The sequence below is a fragment of the Myodes glareolus genome, chromosome 19 (assembly GCF_982192425.1).
Source record: "Myodes glareolus chromosome 19, mMyoGla1.1, whole genome shotgun sequence".
Lineage (NCBI taxonomy): Eukaryota > Metazoa > Chordata > Mammalia > Rodentia > Cricetidae > Myodes > Myodes glareolus.
In genome coordinates this window covers 5,419,870-5,436,981 of record NC_142044.1, presented here as the reverse complement: position 1 = coordinate 5,436,981, position 17,112 = coordinate 5,419,870, and the positions used below count along the sequence as shown (strand labels likewise).

At 43.9% G+C, this 17,112-nt stretch overlaps 1 protein-coding gene across 1 annotated transcript; it reads left to right on the top strand.

Annotated features, from left to right (window-relative positions):
* The first annotated feature begins 206 nt into the window (after positions 1 to 206).
* On the top strand, positions 207 to 15,490 carry Slc25a32 (solute carrier family 25 member 32). The gene is made up of 7 exons (XM_048457464.3): positions 207 to 500; positions 6,427 to 6,577; positions 9,261 to 9,346; positions 10,756 to 10,916; positions 12,751 to 12,864; positions 13,150 to 13,295; positions 14,323 to 15,490. The coding sequence occupies exons 1-7, from the start codon at positions 344 to 346 to the stop codon at positions 14,459 to 14,461; spliced, it is 954 nt and encodes a 317-aa protein (XP_048313421.3). The 5' UTR covers positions 207 to 343; the 3' UTR covers positions 14,462 to 15,490.
* The last annotated feature ends 1,622 nt before the right edge of the window (positions 15,491 to 17,112 follow it).

The window sequence follows — 17,112 nt, the reverse complement described above, 5'->3', positions numbered from 1 at the left end:
GCTCCGCCGCGCAGCAGCGGGCTAGCTGCCCTGAACCCCGCGGCGTTCCGTAGTGGCTCCGTCCAGGGCTGGAAGCGGTCCTTCAGCGGTCGCTCGCGTGACGTCAAAGGGTGGGCGGGTGCAGGCCGCTGTGGGCGTGGCCGAGTGGGCTCGGCGGCTCAGCTCGTGTTAGAGTCTCGCAGTCGGTCTCGTCCGCGTGTGTCCCGGGCTCCGATCCCGGAAGTGGGCTCGCGTCCTGCCATCCTGGCCCCGGGCCGCTGCGACTGTCGCCACGGTGGCGGCCACTACATCTCGTTCCACGTCGGCGGCGCTTGGCGCCGTGGTGCCGGCGAACCCCGAGCCCATGACAGGCCAGGGCCAGTCGGCGGCCGCCGGATCGGCGGCGTGGAGCACGGTGTTCCGCCACGTCCGGTACGAGAACCTGGTGGCTGGCGTGAGCGGTGGGGTCTTGTCCAACCTGGCGCTGCATCCGCTCGACCTGGTGAAGATCCGCTTTGCTGGTAAGAGCCGGCCCACGTCCCGGGCGGCTTCCCTCGCTGTCAGCCCCAGCGAGCCACTCAACACCCAGAGGAGACGTCGGTCCCCCCAGCCTCCGTACTGCAAGGAGCGCCCCGAAGATGATGCTGTGTACCCGCGTTACCCGGAGCTAGAGTCTAGGAAGGGAGACCTGGCTAATGTACCTGGTCCCGGCCTTCCCTGAGTCCCGTTACCCTAAGGGATAGGGTGGGTGAAGTTTGAGAGGTGATAGAGTGTCGCTTTGACCCTCATGCGTCATTCACTCTTGGGGGTAGTTTGAAGTCTTAGGGCAGCCACGTGTTTGGCTGTGTAAAGTCAAACGAAAGTGCAAGTCCTTGAGCCGGAGCAGAGTAAGAACTGAGTTGGGAATAAAAATATTCTTGAAGGTGTCTTTAGTTTGGAGTACTTATAGTATACATTATCCAGTAAAGGGGCTGCTACTCTCCAAAGTGTGAATTGAGCATGTGGAAATTATCACGGCATTTTATGAATTAACGCCAAGCTGAATTCCAAAGGTGATCTTGGTAACTATTTAGAAACGATTTTCTGTTAGTTTAATTATTACAAGCCAAATTATTCCTGGAAAAATCAAATCTTTAGAAATGGCTTTAGTAGAATATTCTAATCTTATTCAATTTACTTGATGTATGTGTGTCTCCTCCTTCAACAATGGTATCCAAGCTACGGAATTATCAGCAGTTTCTTGCTGCTGTCAGGGAACTTAAAAATCTAATTAGCCTAAGTTATAAAGTTACAAATTCTACACAACATAAAATCAAGAATGAAGTAGAATAAATCCAAATGCAAAATAGGAGTACAAATAGGACCATATTTAAAGAAAATTGAGGCTGGAGCAATGGCTTAGCATTCCCGCAGGACCCACATAGGATTCCCAGCACCCACTCTGAGCAGGTGGCTCATAACTGCCTGCAGCTCCAGCCAGCTTCAGGGCATGCCAACTCCTCTGGCCTCTGCCAGCACCTGCACTCACCTGCAATACCTGCACAGGGACACATACAGGTAATTTAAAATAATAAAGGTAAATATTTAAAAACGGAACACAGGTGATTCGCACTTATCTGTAAAGGTTCCATAGCTGTTGAAGGTCTCAACAAAATTACTATTTTAGCAGCCAGAGAAGAGACAAGAAGACATTCTGTGGCAGAAAATAGGTGATCCTTGTGGAGTGTATCCTAGATACCACAGAGACATATAATTCCATGGAGTTTGATATGCATCTGTAAATAATTGTAATAAATAGTTACAACCATTGACAGATAGCTTTCATTGAACATTTACTAGGAATTTATTATGCCTTTCTCCAGATGATGGAAGGAGTCGAGTGAGTCGCCCAGGTCACAGATTGTAAATGCCAATCTGAGATTTGAATTCAGCGAGTTCACTCTGACGCTGTCCTGCCCTTAACTACTCTCCAGAACCACTGTCCAGAATAACTCTTAATCCCTCCTCGAGTGGCTTCTCGAGGGCTGGGTCTGGGTCTTGGTGTTCTGGGTCTTGGTGTTCGTCTCATGCAGCCTCCTGAGGAACAGAGAGGAGCTGAGATTTTTATTTTGGAATAGGGCTGACCACGCTGCTGTTTAGAAGCGGACCAGGCTCGGAGAAAGGGAGTGCTTGGTGCCCAAAAAGGTTCTTTATCGGAAGTGCGAAGAGCGCTGGACACTTGTAGAGCAGATAAGGTGGTTGGTGACAGAGTAAGGAGTTAAGATTAGATAGTAACCCCCAACTGAAGTCCTTCCCACGTCAAAGCAGGCCTACTTAGTAAAACCTGCAGCTCCAGCGGTGATAGAGACGTTTCAGAGGATGAACGTGGAAGTTGAGCCATCCACGGGTTTCTGTCTCTCTGGTAAACACCATGACTGAAAGCACCCGGGGAGGAAAGGGTTACTCCTGCAGCTTTATAATCCATCTCCCAGGAAGTCAGGGGCTAATTCAAGGCTGTAACCTGGAGGAGGAGCTGATGCAGAGGCCGTGGAGGGGAGCTGCTTACTGGTTGTTTCCCATGGCTTGCTCAGCCTGCTTTCTTATACAGCTCAAGACTGCAGGAATGGAGGGAAGGTGGCATCCCCACCCCCACACCCTGGCCTGGGCCCACCTCCACTGTTAATCAAGAAAATGTCCTACAGACTTGCCTGCATGTGTTCTCATGGAGGCATTTTCTCAGTTGAGGGTCCTCTTTCCAAATAACTAGCAGTGCCAAGTTGACATAAAACTAACCGATATACTCATCAACAAGCACTAGTACTGAGTACTTCCTAGAGTTTGTGGTTTCTTGAAATTAAGCCCACTTAATAAAATTACAGTCTAGCATGTGCTATGAAACCAAACAAGTCACTGACTCTGGGGCAAACAGGAGCCCCAGTTGTCCGCAGTGTTAAAAGGGCAGAAATGTTACGTAAGGAAGGTGAAGGACTAGTTGAGTTTCACGTGGGAAGAGCGCTCCAGCTGTGAGTTGGTCCTAAGGTCAGGCAGGCATGGGTTGAGTGGAAGTCACAGAGATGCAGAATTTGGCCTGGCAAGGCGGTGGCACTCTTCAGTGAAACTCACAGTGACACAGTGACTGGGACATGCTGGTTGAAAAGGGGAGAAATGTGGCCCTGGATGAGCCCAGTGGTGGATGCTGGGCACCCGGAAGTGTTGAGCTCAACGCCAGTATCACCAAAAAAAAAGTAGAATTCAGTCATCCGTGTAAAACAAGTTAGGGAATTTGTTAATGAAGAGAAACAGGTTCTTCAGTTGTGACCAAGAAAAGGAGGGGTAAAGCTAAGGGACAGCGCCTGAAACTGTTTGTCCTGAGGTGGTAGGGTTGCAGTTTTTAAAGCTAGTATACTTGCTGAGTCTTCAGGAATGATTCTAAAATGAGTGTCTTTTGTCTCAGCTCCTGCCGTATACCAATTCTTCTCTTCAGTTCTGTCTCCTGTCTTTCAGTGTTACCACTGAGATCACTGCTTTTATGGAATTTCTCCAGTCATTTAGACTAAAACTTGCTGTCTGTAAAGCAGCTTCTGTTTGACATCAGGGAGATCCTCATTCAGGTCTTCATCTTGATTGTCTCTTGTTTTCTCTGCCTTCAAATTCATTCTACTTCGGGGTACACCATGTCTTTTTATTTTATTTTTTTTAACGCATTGTATATAATGAAATTTTTTACCTTGCTAGTAGGGTAACTATTATGTTTTTTCTTTTGTATTGTTTGTTTGGTTGATTTGATTTAGTTTGGTATTTCAAGATAGATTTGGTTTCTCTGTGTAACAGTCTTGGCTGTCCTGGAACTCGCTCTGGCCACAAGCTCAGAGATCAGCCTTCTTCTGCCTTCCCAGTGCTGGAATTAAAGACCTGTGCCACTGTGCCCATCTGTTTTGTTTACTATTTTTTTAATTAGGAAAGGAAAGGAGAAAGCAATAGTTTTTCTCCAAACAAGTATGTGATTATTTTACCATAATTGGACACAGATTTGAGAAAGATAATGCCTTGAGATCATAGCCAAATTTTTAAAAAATTAATTAATTAATTAATTTTGTAGTTAGGTGAGCTGCAACAAAACACCACTAGCAGACACAACAGCTTAAACATCACAGAGAGTGTTCCCTCGGGGCTGGACGTCCAGGACAAGGTGCTAGTGGGATGGGCTCCCAGTGAGAACCTCTCCTTGGCTTGCGGATAGCCCTTTAACCTTCATCCCCCTGGAAGGCCAGCTTCAGGTGCTGTCGCATTGAGAAGGAGGGCTTTCCATGAGCTCTGGAGTTAGACAGTTCACCCGCAGCTCCCAGCCCGACATCTGTGCCACCAGATTTCAGGTATGGTGCACCCGCTTGTGTTTGCTGTTCAGCTGTCTAGCTGTAAGCCTCCCCGCCCTTCTAGAGACAAGCACCTGGTCTTCCTTACCTTTAATCCACACAGTTATGACTAGATTAGCTTCTCAGGGCAGTAAAGCAAGCCTTGGTCTGTACCTATGGAAAACACTGGTGCTCTGTTTGCCTTTTGTCTCAGCTAAACTGTGAGCTTGTTACTGAAAATGGAAAGATGCCCAGAATAAAAAAAAACAAAAACAAAAACAAAAACAAAACAAAACAAAACAAAAAAACTACAGAATGAGAGGCGTAGACCCCAAGGGGCACATCAGAAACATGCATGCTACAACATACTTCTCAGAATTAGACCGCCCTGCTTCCTGAACGTTTGTGTGTAAATTTACAAACTTTAGGAAATAGTGATATTATGCCCTCTTTACAAAGGGGAACGCTGAAGCCCAGAGGGGGTGTGACCATGTAGCTAATGAAGGAAACTGGATACCCACTCCAGGTTCATACATAGCCCGGTGCACTTTAGTCTCAACTCAGAGTGTAACATCGGCAGGTTAGTGGTGAAAGAAGCTGACCCCTCACCTTTGCTTGGCGCTCGTAAACAGTAATGGTTCTTTCTTGCCAGGCCTTGTTCTAGCAGGTGAGGAACAGCAAAACTGGGCATGCTTACATGTAAAAGACTATGATTAGTGTGAGCTTTTTGGAAGGTACTTTCACTGTGTATTTTTAAATTGCATTTACACACTTTGACCCCTGTGAGTTCCCTTTTTGATGGCCGATGATAAAGAAGTAATAAGAATCCACACAAATTGCTTTACAGGATACCCTTTAGAGAATTCACAACTTTAATCTCAGCCTCGAGAGGCAGAGGCAGGTGGATCTCTGAGTTTGAGGCTAGCCTGATCTACAGAGTGAGTTCTAGGACAGCCAGAGCTACACAGAGAAACCCTGTCTCAGATGAGCAGCCCAGCAGAAGGAACAGGGTGGGCATATGAGAGAGAAGAATGGCAGAGAAACAGTATAATGATGGTTCTGTTAAGCATCCCTCATCCCCCTAAACTATCCTATTTTAAATGTATTTTTCATTTCCTACAGAAACAGAATAAACATTAATGCCAAATTTAGCCTGGCATAGTGGCACTCTACACTTGAAAATACTACTGCCGCTTAAAGCCAGACGGTGGTATTTTCTGAGATGTGGGCAGGTCCATGAGAGCTCTGTGTTGTAGAATAGAAAGATAAAAAGGGTCTTTCGATTTTCTGTGGGTTGTTTTTTTTTTTAAGATTGTTTAATTAGAAGGAAACAAGAGGGGTGGTGACTGGTCCCCAAGAGGACCGTGGAGAGCTGAGCTGCGGGGACCCAGGGTAAGAACAGTCTGGGAAAGGGTGGAGGTAACTAGTTCAGTTTTAGAAAACAATGTTCAAGGGAAATACTTCCGTCTTTTCTGTTCTGACTGCATATGTGGTGGTAGAGAGGGGATGGCCAGCGTAGGCTGTCCTGCCTCCAGACCCCTTCCCTGCTCCCCTCAGATCTTGCTGGCATTTTTGATAGAATTGAAGCCGCTGACTAGTTTGAGGGTTTTTTTTTAATATTCTTATTTTATTTTATTTTATTTGTATGTACTGTTTGAGTGCCTGGTGCCCGCAGAGTTCACAAGAGACTGTCAGATCCCCTGGAACTGAGTCAGAGGTGGTTGTGAGCTGTCACGTGGGTGCTGAGAATCACACCCAGGTCATCTACAGGAGCAACAAGTGCTCCAAACCACTGAGCAGTCTCTCTAGCCCCTGAGTGATATTTCTAAACATTTGAGTTCATAATCTTGAGTATTGTAACAAACATACAAGTGTTTTGGGGTTATTTAAAGGCTACTTCCTGAAATACTAGCGGCTTCAGCCTGCTCTGACTGAATCTGGCAGTTGGCTTTGGTAAACTGATAGATGTACTAATTTAAAGATACTAACTATCCCAGAAAGAATTTCCTCTGCCTGAGATTGTTCCCATGAACTTACTTCCTTCACGGATCTGATCGTGTGTTGTCAGTGATCCACGGGCCAGCACCTCTTCTCACCTGTGTATTCTTCCCTGCAGTGAGCGACGGCCTGGAAGTCAGACCAAAATATAAAGGGATTTTGCATTGCTTGACTACCATTTGGAAAACAGAAGGACTGCGAGGACTTTACCAAGGAGCAACCCCCAATGTGTGGGGTGCAGGTCTATCCTGGGGACTCTACTTCTTCTTGTGAGTAGATCTGGGGGGACTTTTACATTAAAAGGAATGTCTGCTTTCATTTTTTCTGCTTGTTACCATTTTTCACAAGTCATTTAATCTTTTTTTAATTTGAAAGGGTTGGAAAACAAAGTAGCTTGTTATTTCCTTCCTGCCCGCTGTTATCAGAGACATTTAACCTGGGACAGGGTTGCTAACAGGGTGAGGTGGGAAAACATCCTCACAGAAGTAGTTGCTTTGGGCCAGTGGTGGTCCACACCTTTAGTCCCAGCACTCGGGAGGCAGAGGCAGGTGGATCTCTGAGGTCGAGGTCAGCCTGGTCTACAAAGCAAGTTCCAGGACAGCCAGGGCTACACAGAGAAACCCTATCTAAAAAAGAAGGAAAGGAAGGAAGAAAGAAAGAAAAAGGAAAAGCAAAAGGAAGGCATTGCTTTGAAATGTATTCAGGAAAGTTGAAGTGGGCATTAAAGAGCCTTTTGTTTAGTAAAAGCCACTGGGAAGCCTGCTAACCCTATGTAATTTACAGTTACACTGTACAGCTTCTTCGGGAATTCTGTTTTGCTGGGAGCATACAATACTCTGGTGCAGTTGTTGTTGTTGTTGTTGTTATTATTTTGGTTTTTCGAGACAAGTTTTTTCTGTGGCTTTGGAGCCTGTCCTGGAACTAGCTCTTGTAGACCAGGCTGGCCTCGAACTCACAGAGATCTGCCTGCCTCTGCCTCCCAAGTGCTGGGATTAAAGGCGTGCACCGCCACCGCCCGGCCTCTGGTGCACTTTTAACAGCCAATAGACTAAAAAGCGGCTGTTTATTAGTGGTTTTGTAAGTGTTACAGTAGGAACCGGAAACTGTTTTCTAAAATGAATCCCACAAATTTCAATCCTTAAATTCAGTCCTTTAAGGAAACTGTTTTCTTCATGTGTAAGAGATCAGTTCCAGAACGTTTCCCAAGTACTGAAGTACCATGGCATGGACGTGTATTTATCCTCAGCGAGGACCCCAGATTGTTTGAGACGGCATAGAGAAGTGATGTGGTGCCCAGGGAAGTTTAAAGCAGGAGGGATAGGCCTGGGAGGACCTGTGACACGGGTCACAGAGATCCCTGGTGGGAAGGGGACGCAGTGGCCAGATTCCTTTGAGCTGCACTGACCTGCCCGTCATCTTCATAGCTCACTTACCTGCCAGCTGAAGAAGCCACGGCAAGCTCCTGAGCAGGTTCAGCCACCCCACTGAGTATAAAGGAGCGTGATCACGAAGCTTCATGACTGCGCGGAGGAGTGTGTGCAGCTGGGTGTCTGGCCTGGCCACTGTGTCTCAGTCACTGTTGTATTGCTCTGGAGACGCAGCTCTTGTGCAAGAAAGCATTTACTCTGTACCACTCAAATGTGTAATGCAGTGTGTGTGTGTGTGTGTGTGTGTGTGTGTGTGGGTGTGGGTGTGTGTGTGTGTGTGTGCGCGCGCGCGCTTGTGTACATGTGTATAAATATATCCCCAAGAGTATCTAAATAACAGGCTACGTGAATAAAGTATTATGTGACAAGAATTTCTTAGAACAGTTTGCTTTATGTTAAAATATTATTGGTAGAGTTTGAAAAGTTTCTCTAACCAAAAATCTTTGAAAAGGAAAGTGGAAATCGGGGCCTGGTGACCCATCTCTAATCCCAGCCCTTGGTAGATAGGATCAGGAAGATCAGGAGTTCAAGGTCAACCTTTACTCATAGTAAATGTAAGGCCAGCCTGGGTTGCAGAAGACCGACCTCAGGAAACAAACTAGGGATTGGAGAGATGGCTCGGTTTGCTGATCTTGCAGAGAATCGTTGTTGGTTCCCGTCCCTACGTTAAATAGCTCAGAACAGCTTGACATCCCAGCCCCAGCTTCTGTGGGCACAGATGTGCGCGCACACACACACCTCACAACAGCCTGACATCCCAGCCTCAGCTTCTGTGGGCACACAGATGTGCACACTCATACATATAATAAAAACTATTTACAAACAAATACTAGAAAACAGGCCTGGTTTATCTTTCCTGGTCAGAAACATTTAGTGGCTGTTTCCTGCCACACAAGACCTAAATCCCAGCCTGCTTCTCGTGAGGCTTCTCTTCCCTATCACTTCTCCATGTGCTTCTCTCTCCCTGTTGAAACCCTGCCTGTCTCAATGCCCAGGTCAATGCCACTCCATACAGGGACCTCTGCGTTCTCTCCATCGGTCTCTGAGTGCTCAGGACACTGCTGTTGACACTTTGTTACGGACTTAGTATGCCAGTGTCCTTGTTAACCTGTTAAAGGATCCAGTGCATGCTGAGCTCGTCCATCAGAAAGCTTATGACTGTTGCTGAACATGCGTTTGTCTGGTGCCTTCTTCCCAACGTCCTTGTTTTCACAGCATCTTACCCTCCCAGTCGTCCTGTGCTGCTGGTCGTTCCTGAAGAGGGTGTGTGTGTGTGTGTGTGTGTGTGTATGTGAATATATATGTGCATACATATATACGTAAATATATTTATTGCTAAGTGTGTTTGTCTATGGCAGGGTATTACACTCCACTATGAGCTATTTCTGGCATATCTATCCTTAAATAAGGTCTTCATTTGTGGTTGCATTATGTGTTGACTTTTTCTTTGGAGGTTAGGCTTTAAAATGGACGTTTGCTTTATGACTTGTCTTCAAATTAAACTACTTGTGTTTAATATTGTTAGTTACAATGCCATCAAATCATATAAGACGGAGGGAAGAGCTGAACAGCTGACACCAGTAGAATACCTCATCTCCGCTGCTGAAGCTGGTAAGGCAATGATGATGTCACCTTCCAGACTTAATGCCTTAGTTAGGGGCGGGGAGCTTGGTGTACTGTCTGAAGGGCTCTCTCTGTGGCCCAGGTTGGGCTTGTGACCTTTTGCCTCCAGGCTTGATTTTTTTTTTTAAGCCCTCCCCATTAAACATTAGAGGCTTAAATGTGTTCATCTAATCTTATAAAGGTAGGAGTCTCCAGACTAACATGGTTTGGGTCAGGCTAGAGAGGTTGCTTAACACCTGACGAGCATTGGCTGCTCTTCACAGGACCAAGAGTAGATTCCCAGTGCCCACATGGTGGCTGAGCCATCTGTAATTGCAGTTCCAGGGCTCCAACACCATCTTCTGGCCTCTGAGAGCGCTAGACACACACATGGTGCACATATATACATGTAAGAATGACACCTGTATACGTAAAATTTTTTAAAAATTATTGTTAAGAGATGATTTGGATATAGTGTTTTCAGATGATATAACATAGGAGCTTTATTCTCTTGCTACTGTGTGTGTGCCATCAAGGAAAGAGACCGTGAGTGTTCAGAAAGCCCATTTTCACCCTTTGCGTACCTTGGTTTCTTCATGCCTACTGAGTATTTTTTTTTAAAGCAAGAACCACATGCAGAGTCCTAAGTCATGATAGAATTTGATATTTATTTACTAAAAAAATATCCTCAGGACACACAACAAACGAGAAATTTAACCAGATATGTTTTTTTGGCAGGGCAGGAGTTTTTTGCTTGTTTTTGTTTTGTTTTCTTTTGATAGACTGATATAACGGGTGCTCAGGCTGGCCTTGAAATGGTCTTCCTGACCCCACCTCCCTGCTGCCAGAGTGCCACCATACCTGTCCCCACTGTGGCATTTTGTCTTTTAATCTACCTCTCACTGACCACAGGAGGAACTTTTTTGACCACCGAAAACGAAGTTTTCCTTTGGACTCCTGGGTGGTGTCTTAGAGACCACCGCTCCCAGATGCAGAAATGAGATTTCATGTCTTGTTCCTTGAGAACGTGCTCAATTGATTGGAATATCATTGCCCTCATTTTCTTAATTAAATTTAATGACCTACTTATATCCCAGTGGTTTTGTTGTTGTTTTGTTTTGTTTTTGTTTTTGTTTTTAAGACAAGGATTCACTATGTAGCCTGGCTGTCCTGGAACTCACCATGTAGACTAGGCTGATGTTCTAACTCAGAGATCTGCCTGCCTCTGCCTCCTGAATCCTGGGATTAAAGGTGTGTATGCCATCAAACTGGCTTTACCCCAGTTCTTGATCAGCTGGGACTTCTTTATGTTATGTGCACACTGTTGAGAAAAAACGTTATTTTCTAATGAACTATTCTTAGTTTGGATTAAGTGAAACATTACCTATATGCTAATTAATCTTTCAATATGATTTTAGGAGCCATGACTCTCTGCATCACAAACCCATTATGGGTGACGAAAACTCGCCTTATGTTACAGTACGGTGGTGTTGTTAACCCCTCACAGAGACAGTATACAGGGATGTTTGATGCACTCGTGAAAATATATAAATATGAAGGTGTGCGTGGATTGTACAAGGTAACAAATTATCATGAATATCCGTTGAATAACTGGAAATTACAGTTAATACTGGCTTTTGTTTTCTTTTTGTTTTGTTTTTGAGACAAAGTCTTGCCATATAGCCCAGTCTGGCCTTCAACTCTCAACCCTCCTATCTAAGACTGTAGATATATATAGACTATAGAACACTGAGGTTATAGACAAGGTCAGCATTCCGGCTTCTTTTTACTGTTCTATACATCAACTCTTTTTCTTTTCTGATTGGCCTATATTTGGTCCTAAAAAGGAACCAAATTTATGCAAGAAACAATTGAAGTGGGAATTTTGTTTATGTTATTGAAATCGTACTTTAAGCTATGCATCCTCTGTCTTTATGACTGATGTGGGATGATCTAAAACTTAGTCAGGTGTCGTCTTAGTGAGGTCACCCTTTCTTACTGTAGCCCTGGGATGTGGGATGATCTAAAACTTAGTCAGGTGTCCTCTTAGTGAGATCGCCCTTTCTTACTGTAGCCCTGGGATGTGGGAATGTCTAAAACTTAGTCAGGTGTCCTCTTAGTGAGGTCACCCTTTCTTACTGTAGCCCTGGGATGCTGTCTAACATAACAGTCTATGGAGAAGAGATCAGTGAGTCCTAGTGGATCTTATTTTTACCTACTGGGAATATAGCATGACTTTAACAACCAAAAGAAAAATTCAGCCCCTTGCCTGTTTTCCCCCCTCCCAGTCTGAATGTAGTAGATATTTTTTTTTTGTTTTGGTTTTTGTAGACAAGGTTTCTCTGCATAGCCCTAGCTGTCCTGTGAATGTAGTATATTTCAAATTTCTTTTTAGTTGCAACAAAATCTGTTTCCAATTTTGTACCTTCCTTCTCTTGCCTTAATTTCTCTTAATGACGGTTCTTTTTGTCTCGCTGTGGGCACAGGATGTGAGAGAAACCACTTGAGAGGGAGGGCTTGCAGTTTCAGGTGTCGGTCCGTGGTGGCGGTGGGCAGAGCAGAGAGGACATGCTGGTGCCCCACTGTGTTCTCCTTTTCCGCCTACACTAGCTGCAGGTCTCCAGCTCGGGTGTGTGCACCACCGTCACTTACACACACCCCGCATCTCCCCAGTCATGCCAACAGCGAAGATTAACCGCCACAGCCCTTTAGACTGAAGTAAAAGTCTTCAGTTTTACTTTATTTTTCAAGAATTATGTAATAGCTTTAAATTACTTGGTCTTAACGTGAGGCTATGGATTGCTTACTGATCTATAGGCGATTTTGTTTGGAATTGTATTATTCGGGTCTGTATTTTCTTTCTTCACTTCTTACCCTTTTCTCCTTGAAGACCGATGTGCAGTCCTTTGAAATATCATTAGCTTTATTTAATTTGTCTTTTGCTAAATTTAACCCCTGTTCAAACCCCAATTCTTGATCACGTGGATCTTTTTCATGTTTGTAAGTATAGTACTAAAGAAAAACAACCCATGAGAAGAGCAGAAGGCAGTACTGGTCTTTTTTTTTTTTTTTTTTTTTAGTCGTTTGATTTTTTTTTTTCCTATGTGAATTTGTGTTTTGCCTACATGTATATGTGTGTGAGTGTGCCGGGTGCCCTAGAATGGAGTTACAAACACTTGTGAGCTGCCATGTGGATGCTAGGAATTGAACCCAGGTCCCCTAGAGGAGCAGTCAGTGCTCTTAACAACTGAGTCATCTCTCCAGCCCCTACAGTATTGTTTTTAATACCATATATTAAAATGCGATTTATGTAAAACATAGGTGAATTTGCATAAAGTAATATGAAAATACTTTAAGTATATATTTCATTGTAGCTATTTGATTTTTTTTTTCTTCTTTATCCTTCCCTTTAGGGATTTGTCCCTGGCCTGTTTGGAACATCGCACGGCGCCCTCCAGTTTATGGCGTATGAGTGGCTGAAGTTGAAGCACAACAAACTCACCAACAGACTCCCGGAAGCCCAGCTGGTACGAGGGTCCTTTTACAGTAGCATCCTTCTCTTTCATGGGCACTAAATAGGTAGAAGATTTCTAAATATGCTTGCTTTGACACTATTGCTATCATAATAAATACTCAGTCACTAGTTTAATTAACAGCTAAATATTTTATGAACTAATGGTACAATTGTTAACTAGAACCCAATATTAAATAGACCTTGTGTTAGAGGGCACAGTATTTTTTTTTATTTATTTAAACGGTCTTTTGTGTGTGATTTTGCTTGTAAAGAAAACCTATTTATGTTCTTACTTTAGAGCACGGCAGAATATATCTCTATTGCAGCACTATCCAAAATCTTTGCTGTAGCAGCAACGTACCCATATCAAGTTGTGCGGGCCCGTCTCCAGGACCAGCATGTGTCCTATGGTGGTGTGATGGATGTGATCATAAAGACGTGGAGGTGAGAGCGTGCCTAGACTGTCCACTCTGTACATAGAGATGGAGTGAGAGCATTCCTAGATTTTGCACTCTATTCAACGTTTTTAGGACTGGCCAGTGTGCTGTGGAAAAGACATGGTTGGCTGTGCCTACATTCCCATTTTCTATAAGTCATGGTACACGGTGTCACTCACGCCTGATTTCTGTTTGTTAAATGAAACTGCTTGGGCTCACAGAGTTGTTATAAAAACAATGAAACAGGTGTCAGTGCTTTGAAAACTTATCAACAGAATTTAAGTCACAAAATACTTAATTGATATTGGATATAAAAAGTCAGAAAGCTAGTTAAATTTGTTTGAAAAGGCCTGTATCTGCTGCTGGCCCTTTAACTTTTACCAGCACTTGTCCCTGTAAGGAGAAGAGATGATACATGAAAATAGTTAGATGATTATAGGCCGACTTTGCTTGCATTTCCCTTTAGTTATAAAGACCTGAAGAGACTGCATTTACACTTTGTTCACCTTAAGAAATACTGTTTGATACTGCACATTAACTTACTAGGTCTTATTCTATTCTAGGCTTTACGGAAATAAAATTTTATTTTTATGTCAGTTTTTTGTGTCACTGATATCAGTTAGGAGATTGTAGACATACTGTGTCTAGTCGAGGGCAGCTTCAGAGACTTCAGACTTATAACAATCTCCTGCCTCGGCCTCCCTCCCGGGTACTAGGATTATAGGCCTGAACCACCAATCCTGACTGCCATGGGAAACAGTCAAGGGCCTACCTTAGATCTGCCAAACCTCCAGCATCCTTGTAAACCATGTGAATGATTCACTAAACAGAGCACCGTCCCTTCTCCTCTGAGGCGTCCTTCCCCTCTTCCTTCATCAGTTTATAAATTACGTGAATGACACATGAATTATATTCCTTCAGGGCATTGTGTGCATGGCTTGTCCACACCCTCGCGTAAGTAGGTGAGGCTTGTCTGCTCTTTGTGTGCCCCGTGTTAATGATGTGTTGCTGGCTTGTGTCTCTTCCTCCTTTAGGAAAGAAGGCATCAGCGGATTTTACAAAGGCATTGCTCCCAATTTGATTCGAGTGACTCCAGCCTGCTGTATCACTTTTGTGGTTTATGAAAATGTCTCACACCTTTTGCGTGACCTTAGAGAAAAGAAAGTAAGCTAAAAGAAGATTCCAGTACATCTGCTTGAGGCTGCAGCAAACGCCTTTGTGTTTGAAACACAAAACTCAGAAACTGTAACAGAGCAACACAGCTCATACTCAGCATCTGTCTGTACTAGGAATCAGAGGTCTGAAACCTCGATGTTTTCTGCTCTGTGCTTCTCCCTATGTGGGAGCTTGGCTGCCTCTTCCCACAGTGGCCTCCATCAGCCTAACACTGAGCTGGCAGCCTGTGAGAATATGCCAGACCCTCCCTTTCCTTGTTCGCATACAAGCTGTTCTGCAACATTTGTAAATAATTTGATGTTTCTGAACTCTTGCCTGGATTGGCTTTAAAACTGACCCATGTGCAATAGCAAGGAGCTGACCTCTTACAAGAATGACTGTATTTCAAGGGACTTAGGAAGAAGGTGTTACCCAAATCCAGCCCATTTTGAATGAAGGTGTTTTGTTCTGAGAAGTATCTGGCACCTTTTGCTGTCCCATTGTTAATTATTTATAATGTGATTCTGGATCCCAGCCTTGGTTTTTGGCCATAAACAATATGTGGTCAGAGTGTAAAGAGTCTGGACTCGGGATCCGGTGAAGCCTCTGTGTAGCGTGTGTGGTCACAAACCACTCAGCAGAAATGCTGGGTCATCTCAGAGGGGGTTTGCTGTGAGTTTGTGGGAACTGAGTAGACATAGCATTCCTTTTGTCCTCAGTTTTTAGACTTAGGGATCCATATCCCAAATAAATGATCTCTCTACATTGGTTGCTCAGATTCAGATTGAAATAGAAATTACGTTCATGGCCATTATTGGATTTGTGTGTTGTCGTAGATCTCCAGGTGTAAAGCCTACCCCAAGAGGCTGCTGAAATAATACTAATTTTTCTCATAAACAACTGTCAGTGATGTTGTATTAACATCTATTTTCTTGGTAAATAAAACATTATGAACAAAGCTATATTTAAAGGATTCTTTAAAAATAAGCCTATTTTTTGTATTTGGAAATGGCATTGTTTTTAAAATAAAAATGAAAAGATAATTTATATTTGCAAATAATTGTCTTTACTATAATATTTTTAGCTCTTTTAGTGTGTTTATTCAGCAGCAATGGTGCCTTTTTAAATTGTGACACACTGTAGCAGGAAGCAGGTTTCCTAAATCCCTGGTATGTAACCCTTTGAGATTCAGGGACAATGAATGAATCAGTATTCCCAAGAATTCTTGGAAATTTCAAAATTACTGTTTTATACATAGTCCTAACCATATGTACACTTCCTTTGGATAGCTCACATTCTTGTTTAAAGAATAAAATACACCGAGTTTAGTAGAACTATAGCCTACAGGAATATTTAAACAGTGAAAAATATAATTTAAAATTCATATCTCCCAACTAAGGAAGCTAGAATTTTGTTCTTGTTTGTTTGTTTTTGGTTTTTCAAGACAGGGTTTCTCTGTGTAGCCCTGGCTGTTCTAGAACTTGCTCTGTAAACCAGGCTGGCCTAGAACTTCCAGAGATCCGCCTACCTCTGCCTCCCAAATGCTGGGATAAAGGTGTGCACCACCACCACCCAGCTGGACTGTTTATAAATTATGCATTTCATAGTTCTGGGTTATACTATTTTCTGCATAAGATTCACCCTGATGCTTGTGTCTGTATGGGGAGGTAAGCTACAGTTGATATTAAAGTTTTAGAAGTATCACGGTCATTCAAATCTCCCTAAGTGCTCTAAATTAATAAGACGGCTCCTGTCCTCTGAGAGCATGTAAGCTTGCATAAGAAATGATTGGCAGCACGTAGGCTGATACAGGGCTCTGTGAGAGCTAGTTACATTCAGCAGCAACATGGAGGTACCTCTGTCAGGAGTTCGGGGTACTGATGACATAGTAAGCAAGGCAGTTGGATTCATGTGTTAAAAACACATGTAGAATAGTTGTGGGCAATGAATGCTTTAAAACAAACCGCAACAGAGTGATGTTGGCATTACAAGAAGGACAGGTGAGGAACAGGAGGCCCTGGAGCAGGAACTGAGTTGACCAGAGGAGAGCAAATTGAAGTAGAGGCCGTTGCAGTGCGGTGAGAGCACAGGTTGGAGAGCCAGACAGGCTTCCAATTTTGTCTTTCTGGTTTTCTGTTTGACCTAAGACAAACTTTTTCTCCTCTGTTGAAAGTGCCTTTATCTGTAAAATGGTGTTAGGTCAGTCCTAGTGATTCCCAACGGGGAGGTTCTTAGTGACCTGGAGGAGGGAGTGCTCTAAGGAACCTGTAACATAAAGCTGGGCCTGGTGGCACACACCTTCAATCCCAGCACTCAGAAATCTGAGGTGAGGCTAACCTGATCTACATAGAGAGGAATAGATTGTACAACCTTAGCCTACCACTACAGAGGGATGGATTGGACCACAGCGTGTCCAACCCAGAGTGTCCTTAACCCTAAAAATATTTCAGCAGGATGAAAGTTGATGTCACTGGTAACTTTGTGTTATAGGATTATAGACCCTGAAGAGACATTGCAGGCAGCTGAGGGAGTATTGATCTTTCTTGGAGTTCAGCAGATGAAGGTTAAGGACTATAGTTTGAAACATAACAGACTAGGAGAAGGTGGAAGTTGGGGAGGTTGGCAAAGGGAAAACCAGAGCACGATGGGTGGGGGGTGCTTTTCAAGAT